Raw genomic sequence first — 14,146 nt, forward strand, 5'->3', positions numbered from 1 at the left:
GCAGTGCCTCCAGCAGCAGTGCCTCCAGCAGCAGTGCCTCCAGCAGCGCTGCCCCACAGCTCCCTACATCCCGGCTCACCTGCGCAACCCCGGCTCACCTCCCAGGGGAGAGAGCACCCTGATCCTACAGAAGCACTCAAGTGTGAAAAACGGTATTTTAAAAAGCTTATTAAACAACTCCTCCTCCCCCCGCCCCCCCTTTCTTTTTTAAGCTCGTGCTCTTACCCTCCTAATTCCCACCCGGACTTTAAGCTTACGCCCAGCCCACTACCTCAAGGCGGCTCCCCCGGGCCAAGGGGATTGGAACGGGCAGGGGGAAGGCAGCGGGGCCGCCTCCCAGCTCCTACCTGCCCAGGCTCGCTGCTGTAGGCGAAGGCGTAGAGCCGCTCCGAGCTGATGTTCACGGCTCCCCGGTAGACGCGGCCGAAGGCTCCGGGAGCGGGGCCACCCCCCGGGGCCGCTGCCGTTACCGCCCAGAGCAAAGCGCAGAGCAGCGCACCGGGGGCTGCGGCCGCCCCCCCGGCCATGGCCCCGCGTGTGCCGCCGCCCGGAGCGGGCTCCCGGTCCGCCTCTCCCCGGCGGTGCGGGCGTCCGGGTACTTTATTTGCGGTGAGAATCACTAGCGCGGCCACACGCACCGGCGAGGGGGAGGCGGGAGGCAGCGAGGCCCGGACGCGCCCCCGCCCCCCCACCGCCCGGGGGTGCCGAGCAACTTGCCCCGGGAAAGGACCCTCCGCCAACCGGCTGCCGGGAGGAGAGAAGGGAGGAGAAAGGGAGGGAAGGGAGGCAGGCGGCTGGCCCCTGGAGGAGGGTCTCCGTGTGCCCGGCCCCAAATTCTGAGCCGGCCCTCGCCGTCAGTTGTCAGGGAGCTTTTCACCTTTGGGACGTGTGCTGTGAGTTTAGGGCCGCAAGGATACGAGGGAACAGTGCCACGGCAGTGAAGCTGCGGGGCTTCAACACCCCCAGCCCACTGTGTTCTCACCTTGTCCTCTGCCAGCTTGCTGGAGTGATGATGGATGCTTGGAATATGTTTTGCACAGAGCCATCCCAGACTTCTCAGCTGGTAACATCTCTAAAGGTGTGAAAGGCTGCAGAAAGATGTCATTCCGTTAGTTCAAGAATGCCTCATTCCATTCTATGTTATTTAAGGAGTTTGTGAAACTGCTACAAAAATCACTGTGATAATCAACCTTTTCAGCCAGATGAGAGTCATACTGTTAGGCCAGGGGTCTCTCTCCCCCTGCTTTCTCCTCTTATGTTCTGTTGAAAACGTCTCTGAGAAATGTGTCAGACCCCAAAGCGGAGGGATGGACTTTTAAGTCAAAGAGGATTACCAGAAAGCAACCTGAAAGCTTCTTCAGGCTGAAGGCAAATTCATAGAAGATGTGATTTTATAAAGCCAGCCTGCATTCTCTAGTTATGTTGTCTTTGGCCACAGAGGCTGTCCAAGCAATGGGGTTTCTTGACAAGAGTGAGTGATTTCCTGAGGGTCACTCTTCAGAGGAGAATTTGTAAAGCTCAGCAGAACGACTCAGCTTACATTATGCTGTTATTTTGATCTTTGGGCATTCGTGCAGTTTCTGCCAAGAGCAAACAAATACAAAAATTGTCAGTGATTTATTTGGTCTTGAAGTGGGCTGCCATTAAGCCACCCTGCCTTCTGTTAGAGTTCTAAGAAACAGTGGCATGAAGGCAAGTCCCCCACACAAGAGATGTACAGAAAGATGGCCATTCTAACCCCAAGAGTGCCTTTTGGCCTGCAATGTTGTGCTGTGCCGACCAGAACCAGTGCAGTGCCACAGACAAAAGCCTCAGAGAGCAGAAAGAGTTAAGGCAAAGCAAAAGCATGCCTCTGCCATGCCAGGATGCTCAGAGCAATGTGACAGGTGGTATGAGGCCAGTATTCTGAATACCATAAGAGCATTGGCACCTACTGATAGTTTTGGGGTCATTTAGTGTTGTGTATATTTCAGATCAGTAGATCAGTAGGGAATCAGTGTACTGTCTTCTATGTTGCACTGACCATATGATAAATAAGTGGTCTCTATAGAGTCGACACTTCTAGTGCAGAATTACAGATTTCTTCAATTACTTCCCATGAATGGATGTATGTTTTGATATCCTACAGAGGACTACACATTTCTTCTTCTCCCTAGGGCTGCCCAGGGAAATGGTGGACTCACCATCCCTGAAGGTGTTGAAGAAATATGTAGATGAGGCACTAAGCGACATGATTTATGGGGCATGGTGGGGATGGGTCTTTTCCAACCTTAATGATACTATGATTCTAAGTTTAAAGACAGGTCAATTCCATCATCCAACTCACTAATTAAAATAATCAATCTTAGCAGACAGATCAGATCTTTTAATTTGTTATATCTTCCTATTGTCTGGAAAATACCTGCAGTTACATTTTGGGAGTTGCTGTTTAATCACGCACTCCTTTCGTGTTAATTCCAATTGGAACCTTACTTGCTTTTGTGAAGATGGTGTTCAGTGCAATGACAAAAGCCTTACTAAAGTCCAAACGTTTCATCTGTTTCTTTCAGCACTTCCTAAGTCAGTTATCTCTGCAAAGCAATAAATTAGGTTACTCTGACATGATTTGTTCTGGACAAATGCGCACTGCCTGTTTCTCATCACTTTATTGTTATTTGGTTGCTCGCCTGCTGATTACTGAACAGGTTGTTTCATTATCTTTCCAGATAACATGGAGCCTGGCTGATTTATATCTCTTCCCTCAGCCCTGTTGCTAAAGTAGCCTATTTGCCCTTTTCATGTCCACCTAGATCTTGCTCTTGAATGACAGCATGTGTTTTGGAAGAAATAATGTGTACATATAGAGACAAGAGGCTGATCCAGACAGATCATGGCGTAGGATTGGTGGGAGAGTTCTTACATGTGCCACAGCACACTAGCATCAGAGGACAGGGTGGCCTGAAGATGACAGCTGGGCTCAATCTAATGAGTCCAGATTGCCTGGCAAACCATGGCAACGAGGCAGGTCCTTGGTCAGGCCAGGAACTCCATCACGGGTGTCCCACAGCTGTAGCTGGAGGACAGGCAGTGCCCAGCACCAGAGCCATGGTGTAAGTACAGCACCCATGGGAAGGCAGAGGCCAGCCCTCTCTGAGGCCTTTCTGCAGCACTGCCTGCAGGGTCACTAGAGCAAAGCAGGGTAGCCCTAGGCTGCACTGTGTCTGCTTTGGCACCAAGCCTGGGGTGTCAGAGCTCCAGGAGAGGGCATGCTCTCAGGGTCATTTCCTCTGGAGGTGTGCTGGGCCACATATCTCCTCACATGACCCTTTCTCCCAACTTAGCAAAGACCAAAGAAGGAGGTACTACACTGAAGCAGAGGCTCACAAGAGAGTAATTGCTGGTTGGTGTGCTTTTTGTTTCTTTGTTTGTTTTGCTGTAGCAAAACAGCAAAAGTAGAAAGTCTCAATGCTTTGGGAGAAAAAAAACAAAACAAAACTGTAAGGAAGCAGTATTTCTGCTAGTAACCAGTGCTGCCAAACAGCTAGGATAGGGGAAAGATCTCAATTCCAAAAGAATTTTCCCAAACTAAAATTTTGGAAAGAGAAAGATTTTAAATATATAACCAACCAAACTGGTTGGAAACTTGAGGGCCTTAAATCACTGCTTTCTGTGTATGTAGTCTCTGTTTCATAAGCTCCATTATGAGCAAATAGATGCTGTAGGTATTCAGCTGGCTTCTGCAGAGATAATGGATCATTTTCAGACACTGTTGTAAATGCAGTGTGAAGAAAAACAAGGAAGGGTAGACAGGCTTCTAGGACATCTGATAGAATGTCATAGAATATCGCAAGTTGGATGGGATGTACAAAGATCTTTGAATCCAAAGCACACTAAGAGCACAGAGACCTGCTCTCCATTCTTATATAGGTGGCTGAATGAGAAGTGTCTCTGCAAGCTTACATGAGGTATTTAGCAGTTACACTTCCATGTAATTAATAATAGCAGAGAGACTTACGAGCTTTCAGAGTACACGCTACATTGATCTAATTGTGCTGTGATCTCTTTCTCTCTTTTCAATACTCCTTGTTCTTTTTAAGCCACACTAGGACAGAATTCCAGATGTGTCTTTAATTTACATTTTTGTGTTACAGATTTTCAAATAAACAAAGAGTAACCAACCCAATACATTGCCTTACACGTATGCCTAGGATTAGAGGTTTCTTTTACTACGGACTGAAGTCTGATATTCAGCCTCAGGTTGCATATGGAAATTGAATTTCAGGTGCAACCTCCTGCATAAAGAACACCCCGGGCACATTTGCAGCACTTCAGCAAAGGCAATCGCTGCTAGCATTTTGCTATCACCCTTTTTCTCCCTTTGTAATTTCCCTCTTCTTCTTGTGTTGCATGTCAAGCAATTCCTTTCCTGAGCTCGTTCAACGTTGCCATCTGCATCTTCACAGCAGGATTGATGAAGCTGGAATTAGATCCATGAGGATTCAGCACCATCAGATCTTGGTGAAAGGAAATTTCTTTTTAATTAAGGAAGGATTTTTGACTGAAAAGCTGATAAACCCTACATCTTCTCTTTCCACACGCAACAGACACAGTATTAAGCTCACACTGTAACACAGAATGTTAACTCCAAGCCTTCCAAATAATTTATGTCTCTACCTATGTGACCCAGTGAAGCAGATCACAGAATCACAAAATGCCTTAGGTTGGAAGGGACCTTAAAGATCCTCTTGTTCCAAACCCCGTGCCGTGGCATATTTGTGGGGCAAGTCTAAAGGAAATGCTCTGCACTCGGTCATAAGGTAAATAAATGAGTGTTAACAGCCGGTTACTTTGTGGGAGTTGGACATTCCTTGGGTAGGGAGGTGCACGCTTCCTTGGTGGCACCGCTAGTGAGTTCTGTTTGTTAAAACACAACCCGCTGCCACTCCTTAACGTTACGTTTCCTTCATTTAAGAGCTTGTGTGAAGTTCTGCTCTTAACTGCCTCTTGATTATCTTAATTAAGATTTGAAATACATCTGGAAACTTCCAAATCTCTCTGACAGGGGCACCACAAGTTGTCCTGGGGTGGTGTTTGCAGTGAAGAAAGATGATGATTGGCGTAAATGAGCAGGATTGGCGTGAGAGAGGGAAGAAGTGGCCCAGCCGCTCGCTCAGGGGCATCTCCTCGTGCTATGAGGCGCCCGTCAGGGGCTTTCCTCATAGAAAACTCAGAGCATAGGGAGGCGGCGGCATGAGGCGCGGGTGAGCCAGGACGTGAAGAAGCACGATCGGGGGTAACGAAGATGCCTTTTCGGCGGAGGTCAAGGCGCCACCCTAAGGGGAGCCGGCGGTGGCGCAAGGCGGGGCTAGCCGCCGCCACGTTCCACCCCTCGGGGCGCGGCGAACGGCTCCGTCCCTGTGGCAACGGAGAGAGGGTGCGTGCGCGGCCCGTTGGAGCCGCCGGCGGGGCGGCCATGTCGCTGCTGAGCGGGCCCCGACCGCGGCTCCGCGGCGCTGCCAGGAAGGGACCGAGGAAAGCGACGGCGGCCAAGCGGGATTGGGACGTAAGTGCTGTCTGCGACGGGAGCGGCCTGCTCGGCGCCGGGCAGGGCGGGCTCCGTGCGGGGCTAGGGGAGCCTTGTGTGGAGGCTCGTGGGCGCCGAGCCGCCCGATCCGGCCGTGAGCGGTTGGGGAAAACCTGTGAGGGGCTCTGGGCGGGAGCGAGCCGGCCACCATCAGTGCTTGCACAGCCAACTCCCCACCTCGTTCCCCTTCCCTGCGGAGGCTTAGTTGTGTGGGGTGGTTTTCCCGTCCAACCTTTTTCACCCGCCTGGAGTGAGCAGGGCGAATTAGGAGTTCCTGAAAGTTTAGGTATTGATGTGTACGGTTGTGTTATTTTTATCCTTTTTCTCCTCTTCAATTGCTTTTGTTGTCTTCTCTTGTTCCTTTGTGCAGAGTACTGTCCATGATTTGACGGTTCACCGTGCAACTCCTGAGGACATCGTAAGTATAATGTCTGAGCTGGTTCTACAAGTGGTTGTTTTGATGGCCTCCAGGCAGCTACATTAGCAAGCACTTTTGTATTTGTGTTTATATACATATATCAGCATTAGAAGAAGAGTGAGAATTTCACTGATGATTGACATGAGCATTAAGTCAGGAAAATGCAATGGCTTTCTACATGGGAATGTTTGTGCGTTTGTCCTCTGTTGAGAAAACTCTTGATTTAGTGGTGGTGGGCAGATGGAAGCTGTGAGGCTTCCTCCATTCACCTTTGAAACTACTTTAAACATGGCTAGTGTTGGTGGCATTTGACACTTGAGGATGTTTATGAGTTTTTTGTTTGTACTACCATGAAATAACCACCATGTTGTAAAATCAAGATAGAAGAGTTGTCATCATGGTCTTACTAGTTTTTCTTTTACATTGTACTTTCATTTTAAACTAGTTTCTTTCATGTTTACATAGCTGCGTCGCCATGAAATACACAAATCAAGAAACAAAGCACTGGCACATCTGGAACTGCAAGAGAAGGCACTGAGAAGAAAATGGAAGAAGCAAAAACAGTTGGCCCCTGATTCGTTGGAGAAAAGGAAATTGGCCCTGATGCATGAGGTAAGAGCAAAACCTGTGCTTTCAGCCTGCTGCAAATAATTTGCAGTAGTAGTAGAAAACTGCTTTTGCACATCAGTGAAAATCAGTTCCTCTTTTTGTATAGTTGGCCTTCATGTGTGCATACTTTCTTTCTCCTCTACATGCGGTAGCTTGACATAGACTGTGTAACATCTTACCTGTACAGTTAGAGTATCTGTATGGACTGTCTACACCCTCTGTAACCTGCAGGTCTCTTTGCATTTGCACAGGAACTGTTTGCAGAGTTGAACTCTGTGCTGTGAAAAGGATGCGCGTTCTTTGTGTCCTCAGTTCTATCTTGCCTCCTTTTCTCCCTACCTAGTATTTTTCTTTGTTTGATGAACACCTGAACGTTTATAGTTTTGAGAAGGACATCCTTGTCCGCCATTCCTTATTAACACAGGGGAAATGCAGGGGACCAAAAGGTGAAAGGCAAGAAGTGGAGAAGGACGCGCTTGGCTGGAAGGAAAGATGATGAAACAAATGTTGAGTTGGCTGGCAGACAGATCTGTCAACTGAGAGTATAAATGTTTGTTTACTAGGCAGTCTGAATTATTCTCACTGAAAATACTGTTTAAATTGCTTTTGAACTTTCTACAATAGCAGCAAAACTAAGTTTAGCTTGCAGAGAAAGAGGCTTTCAGTGGCTGACAATAGATTTCTCTGTTAAATACCATCTTCTTGTTTCACACAGCAGGATACTACTTGCCATGTCATGAAAACTAATCTCAAAATATAGTAGCTTTGAAACTTCCATCAGCACTTGGACAAACCCAAAGTTTGTCTTGTTCATTATCGTTCAGTGTCAACAGTGTTCTGGCAGATAAAGCAATGATGTACTAATTCAGCAGTCCTGCGTATGCACAGCAGGTTAGCTGTCAAAGACTTCTATTTCTCATCTTGTTTTTGTAAATTTTCAGAAATCTTGCTGTGAACTTTGAGAGCACTGAAGCATAGACAAAAACGAATGAAAGTATTAGGTTTTAACAATCACCTACTAGATTCGTATTTAATACCTTTTTTGTCTCCAACTACAACAAAATTTATGTTAGGGGTATTTGTAACCAAGAATCACTTTGATTTAAACATTTGTTATTTTCATGCTTTTATACCAAGTCCATTTTAGGGCAGTATTCTAGGAAAAAACCCATAAGCTTTTAGACATAATTCCCTGGTGCAGTCTAGATCCAAGAAAAATTCCTTCAAGAGATACATATACCAAATACAGGTAGGACCACAAGCTCTTAAGTGTGTTTGGACTACTTAATATACGACTTGCTTGTTTCACACATTTGGAATAGTTTTCTGTATTTCTTGCCATTTGTAATGATATTGCACTAATTTTAATTCCTCCTGAGCAGATTTCTCCCTTGTATTTAAAAGAGTACTTACTTTTAATCAACATATTCTGTGTCTACTTTTGAATCTGAGAAAAAACTGTTCTAAATAGGAAGACGTAAGATGATTCCAGGCAAAATGAAACACATGCTGCTGTTGCTTCTTGATGTACTGGCATCTTCTTGAATGTGAATTATGAATATGGAGAAGAGTCACTATTTTCCTGTATCCCCAAGTTAAATTCTGTTAGTCGCTGGTCCTGTTGTTCAGAGTAATTGAAGAACTTCAATCTGCATTTTCCAGTACAGCATAAGCACTGTGGGTATCTCCTTGCTTCTGTTATTCAGTGATTTTTGTTTACTGTTGCAAGATCTCAAGCCCTTTGAGTCTTAATCAACTGCAGGCAAAATTTAGGAAGACGGTGCCTGTAGCATGTCTTTTCTTGTATCTATATGTTGAAAAGAGAGAGTAAAAATTACCAAATGGATGAGCTTAACTTTCAGCTTTTGAGGGAGGGACTTGCTAAAATTCTGAAGGAAAAATTATATGACTTTCATTTCAATTACTGAATTGTGAGTGGTCCTACAGCCTGTTTCTAAAATGATGTCACTGCACTACACTGAAGGGTACATAGTGAATGTATTAGTGTAGTTGAAAAGGTTAGGATTAGTCCTGTTTAATTATCTTCAGTAACATTCTGAATTTTAATGAAATTTGTGAGTGCTATTAAAGTGGGAGAAGGTACAGCACCCAGTGAGTGTGTTGAGGGAGTGTAAATGGGCCTGGATCTGCTGATCGCAAACAAATGTAAGCTAATTTACCTTAGGAACCATGGTCTAAATAAATGTTCTTAAATGTTGAGCAGAAGAGCAAAGCTTTGGAACCTAATAATGCTGAGCTAGTAGGGAGCACGAAAACAAATTAGTCAAGATCAGTTTTGTTGGAGTAAGTGTGTCACTTCAGTTTTCATTGCTTTGGGCAAAGGAGTCATGTTTTGGAATAGGTAAGCATTCTTACTTTTTTTCCTGTTTGGCCTTGCATGACATTATCTAAAAATGTGCTTGATTTTAACATTAGATGGCTAAATGCAAAGTTAGTATCGAGGGTAAAAAGTAAATGGTGATTTGGGGATTTAAATATATGATTACAAGAGGTGAATGTTCATTGGTTTGCTAAATTGATGATTAGGAAAAGTTAAACGTTGCAGTGTAATTCAGTCTCAAAAGACTAGACAAATGTGTAAATGAGCCTTGCAGGCATCCAGGTCAGTGCAGAAGGAGGGCAGGAGATGCAACGCATGTGGAGCAGAAGTTACATGCAGCCTGAGGAGAGGCCTGTGGTGGAGCAGGCTGTTCCCCCTGCTGCCCATTGGGTGCTCAATCAGGCAGATCTCCATGTGCAGCCGATGGAGGAGCCCATGGTACAGCAAGTGGTTGTGGCCTGAGGGAGGCTGAGGCCATAGTGAGCCCCTGTAGGAGCAGGCACCAGGCCAGAGCTGCTGCCCATAAAGAGGTGCCCGCAGTGGAGCAGGAGGTCTGGGCTTGCTGCCACCTGTAGAGACATATATGGAGCAGTTCCTGAAGGGATGACCCTGTGGTATGGAGCTGTGCTGGAGCAGTGCTTGAAGAGCTACAGCTTGAGGGAAGCCCACGCAGGATCAGTTTGGGAATAATGGTGTCCTCTGGAAAGAACCTTGAGTGGAATAGGAGAACACTGGAATGTGAAGATGAAAGAGCAGCATATATGAGTGATGTTATGGACTGACAACCCACACTCACCATCTGCTTTGGCTACTCAGTGAGAAGAAATTGAAGAAGGTGGATGAGGGGGAGGTGTTTTTTCTTTGCTTTTAGTTCTCACTGCTCTCCATTTCTAGCTTAATGAATGAAACTACTATTTGGAGAGTTTAGAATTGTGTTCTGCCCACAGGAGACGTTTTTTCATCAACTTCTGTTCAGTTAGCAGTAGCTGAATGTCCTTTTAAACTCAAGAAACTTCCCTCTCTAGGAGGCAGCTTTCATGGTTGCAGTAATGGACTTCAGATAGTGGGAGAGGGAGATACCTTGAATATAGAAGCTGTATCTTTGAGAAATGTGTGGACATGGCCAAAGCATTTTGTATCGCCAGATGCAGCCACCTGTATTTATGTCTGCTGAAGTTTGTATGAAGGTATGAGGCTTAATTTGAGGCAGGATTTCCAGTAATCAAGACTGAATGAAACAGTCTGAAATCATTTGGATCTAATCAACTAGTTCAGTTCTTGGTTGTCTGTCAGATGAGTCAGTGTTGACACTTATGGAGAGATAACTGTTTAACTTTTCAGAAAAATGAGGTGAATTCTAGTCATTTGGAACAGATTACAGTCTTCTTATCTCTCTTAATTAGGACCTAGCCACGCAGTATCTACTTTGTAAACACTACCACCTTAGCTGTTCTTTTGCTAGCTGTTTTGAAGAACAGTACTCAAAAACAAAGGAAAAATCATTCTGCACAGTATGAAATATTTCCTTGTATGCTATACTTTCAGATTCTCTCTGATCAATATGATTTGCAAGATGTACTGAAACGGTCTGATCAGGTTATGGCTGTGGTAAAAGACTGGTTTGGGAATGCCCCTCGCATGCGAACAGGTAAACTATCTCATTTGTATGTGACAGTGCATTCAAGACTAACTTCTTGCTTCTCATAATCTTGAGTTACGAAGTATTCTTTGTAACTGTTTTTGCCTGATGTGATATGACTGGTCGTGTTTATGTTTGAGGAAACACAAATAAGGATAATATCTAATGTGGCAGGAGAGAGTGAACTGTGGCTGGTTGTTCCACTGTACCACTCCATAGTGGAATTTCTGATCACTTATTCTAAAATACCTGATGCTGATTTCTGCAACCAAGTTACCAACCAATACAGAGCACCAGTTCTTGCCACGGTAGTAGTTCTGATTCCTGTTGCTGTTGCTATCCAGTTTGCCTCATTGTTCTTAGGTATTGTTGAAGATATATCAGCAACGTGTGAATAAATCTTTTCCATTTCTTATCCTGGTTTATGAATCCTTACACTTCTGAAAAGGATTGGCCATTTGCATGTGAGATGTTAAGCTTATCTTTTGTCTTCAGGCTGCATTTCTCTTTTGCATTTAATTACTATTCCAAATGACATGCTTTTTCTGCACTAGTTTATTTGCACAGCTGAGAAGTACAGGAGCCTGATGGTGGTGGAGGAGCCTAGGTGATTGAATGTACTGAGATAGTTCTACAGTCTTTGTCAGTTATTCTGAACAACACCCATCACTGTGACCACTTCTGTGCAAAATGCAGGAATTTACATTTTGGTGCTTAGTCCTATCATGTACTGACTCAGCCCTTTCTGTTCTTCCCTGTATTGTCTGATTCCTCTAGGTTTCCCTAATGTAACAATGGCTCCTAACTGTGACTTGGAATCATCTCAGGGACCCATCGTACAAAAATGGGAACCTCCCACTCAGCTTTCCATCCTTAGTGAATCTGCCATGGATTCCCAGGTAATTAATTTATATGTATGGTTCCATGTTTCTTGTTTGCACAAAATAGGGATATTCAAAGGTAAGTGTTTCCAAAGCAGACCTAAACATTTCTTCTGTGTACTGTATACAGTGCTAATAACAAGCAGAGAAAACTGCATTAAATTGACATGAATTTGTTTTGAGAGTCTGGGAATCATTAACTTTTTTATTTCTTAACCTTTGAGTAGAAGAAACTTTTTAAGTCTCACAATAGCAAGCTCTCCCTTTTAAATTCTGGAATTTCCAGTATGAGAGTGAAGTAATTGCAGACTTAAAAAAAAAATCCAAAAGCCCAACTCTGGTGTCACTTAGACTTAATTGGTATCCATTCAAACATGCCTATGACTTTTTCTACTTTTGTGTCTACATATATGGATGTGTAGCCAACTGGGCTGCAAATTATATCTGATCACACACGTTTATATATCCCAGGTAATTCCAAAACCTTGATCAGTCCTATAGGTTTTATTTTTAATACCTCACGTTATTGTGCAATTATTTAGTTTGTGTAAAAGCTTAATGCTTGTTTAAACTTATTCAGAATTTTATTTAGAGTGCCTCAAGTGTTCTCATAGCATGACTTATAGCAGGAATGCATACTTTGGTTTGAGAAGTGTAATGTGACACTACTGAAAAGTAGTTCAATCTGATGAATAACAAAAGAGCTGTGGAACTAAAAGTGCTGGTGTCATATTTTCATGTTTCCCTATTCCTGTATTTTATTATCTTGCACAAATGTCTGCATTCAGAATTGTAGTAGTGCTCATGTAGTCAGATAATTTCAGTGTGTGGAGTTTTTGTCTTGTTTTGCTTTGCTTTTATAATGAAAAAATAACTCTAGCATCACTGAGTTATATCACTGGATGCATGCAGTGGGACAGACATAGATTTTTAGAAGAAAATAGTACTGATAGATGTCTGCCTGAGTGTCTCCGAGATTTTCTTTTCCTTATATTCCTGTGAAAATCCCAGTTAAATGCTATCTGGTGAGGCACACCCAGAAGGGCAGAAACCTGGTAGTTTGAGGAACACTAATTCCAAATTTGATTTGCTTTATGTGAATATGGTATGTGGGATTGTATTTGTTGTTTGTGTTTTACACATAGGATATAGACATATAATTATGCAAATCTCATGATAAGGTTGTTTAGTTTGTAATATCAAGTGACTGAAATTTTAGAAATACATAGCCTTTTATATATATAATAAAAAAAATTATATATAATAAAATATATATATAATTTTTTTTCCGTCTTACTCCTACTATCGAGCAAGGACTTGCTGGACAAACTGAGGGATAAAAACAGAAAGTATAGGCAACGGAAGCAAGGATGGGTGACTTGTGAAGAATATGGGGTTGCTGTCCACTTGTGCAGAGATGAGATCAGGAAAGCCAAGGTGCAGATGTAATTAAACATTGTGAGATATGTAAAATAACAAGGGTTTCTTTAGATGCATTAGTCAGAAGAGACAGGCAAAGGAGACTGTACCCTCTCTGGTAAATGAGAAGGAAGAACTGGCTTCAGTTGATGTGGAAGAGACTGAGGTGAGGTAAAGATGAGTTCTTTACTTCGATCTTTGCTGCCAGTCAAACTTTCAATGCCTGTCATGTTCCTGAACCTCCAGAGGGGTTTAGGTGTGTCACGGAGTTGTCTAGATCAATCTATGCCCGTGACAGGGGGCAGCAGGCCCATGGGTCCCTCAGCCCAAAAATGGGAAGGGAAAAGGGAAGATTAGGGAGATCGGAGCTGGGCCCACAAGCAGAACAGCAGCAATGATCTAAGGAGGAAACCTGATTTTACTAAACATATCAGAATGCAAGATAACACAGTACAATACAGTATGATTGGAATTGAGGCTAATAAATAAAATAAGAGAGAGAGTGTCAGAAACTGAAAGCCTTACTTTGAAGTGAAGGTGCACGGCTTGGGAGCACACCCACACACTGCCAGGCAGTGAACGAGAGTAAGAGATCCCATGACTTACCTTCCTCTCTGAATGTGAAGTCCTCTGAGATAAGTAGTTCTTCTCTTTTGAGAACCAGGAATCTGAAAGGTTGTCAGTTCATGGAACTGGAGTATTAACTCTTTAATTCCCCATGCTTTACATGATGTTATGATGTGGAATACCAATAACAAAATTATAAAACCGTGACAAGGGGAGTGAAATCCCTCCTGTGTTAAGAACAGAGCAAGTCTGAGATCATGTCTTGAGGCTGAATGGATGACTGTGTCAGCAGCAAGGGAAGAGCTACTGTCTGGAGTTCAGTAAGGCCTTTGATATGGTCCCCCATAGCATCCTTCTTCCCAAATTGGGAAAGTATGGATTTGATGGGTGGACTGGTTGATAGACAAAGAAATAGTTGTAAGATCGTACCCAGAGAGAAGTGGTCAACAGCACAATGGAAATACAGGCCATTAAGCCTCATATGTGTGTACAGAAAGATATTGGAGCAGATCCTCCTCGAAGAGAGGAGGATGTGAGATCAGAAGGTAGTCTGAGCCAGACAGCATGACTTCACCAAGGGCAGATTGGCCTGATGAACCTCGTGGCCTTCAGTGAAGGACTGACAGCATCAGTGGACAGAGGAAGAGCAAATGAGGTAATCCACCTGGACTTCTGCAAGGCCTCTGACATAATCCCACACTACATCCTT

At 44.0% G+C, this 14,146-nt stretch overlaps 2 protein-coding genes across 2 annotated transcripts in view; one reads left to right on the plus strand and one right to left on the minus strand.

The window, feature by feature from the left end:
• The window catches only part of SIDT1 (SID1 transmembrane family member 1), a 41,110-nt gene extending 40,644 nt beyond the window's left edge, over positions 1 to 466 (minus strand). The window contains exon 1 of the mRNA XM_042810151.1: positions 348 to 466. The gene's annotated coding sequence lies outside the window, so the exon portion shown is untranslated. The remainder of the gene's footprint in view (positions 1 to 347) is intronic.
• A 4,815-nt stretch (positions 467 to 5,281) lies between these two features.
• Positions 5,282 to 14,146, plus strand: part of SPICE1 (spindle and centriole associated protein 1) — a 31,199-nt gene continuing 22,334 nt past the window's right edge. The window contains exons 1-5 of the mRNA XM_042809619.1: positions 5,282 to 5,542; positions 5,934 to 5,981; positions 6,447 to 6,593; positions 10,477 to 10,579; positions 11,348 to 11,469. Of these exons, the coding sequence (XP_042665553.1) occupies positions 5,282 to 5,542; positions 5,934 to 5,981; positions 6,447 to 6,593; positions 10,477 to 10,579; positions 11,348 to 11,469 (681 nt within the window). The remainder of the gene's footprint in view (positions 5,543 to 5,933; positions 5,982 to 6,446; positions 6,594 to 10,476; positions 10,580 to 11,347; positions 11,470 to 14,146) is intronic.

Source organism: Centrocercus urophasianus, unplaced genomic scaffold (assembly GCF_019232065.1).
Source record: "Centrocercus urophasianus isolate 14NV4802_14NV808 unplaced genomic scaffold, USGS_Curo_1.0 seq_12, whole genome shotgun sequence".
Classification (NCBI taxonomy): domain Eukaryota; kingdom Metazoa; phylum Chordata; class Aves; order Galliformes; family Phasianidae; genus Centrocercus; species Centrocercus urophasianus.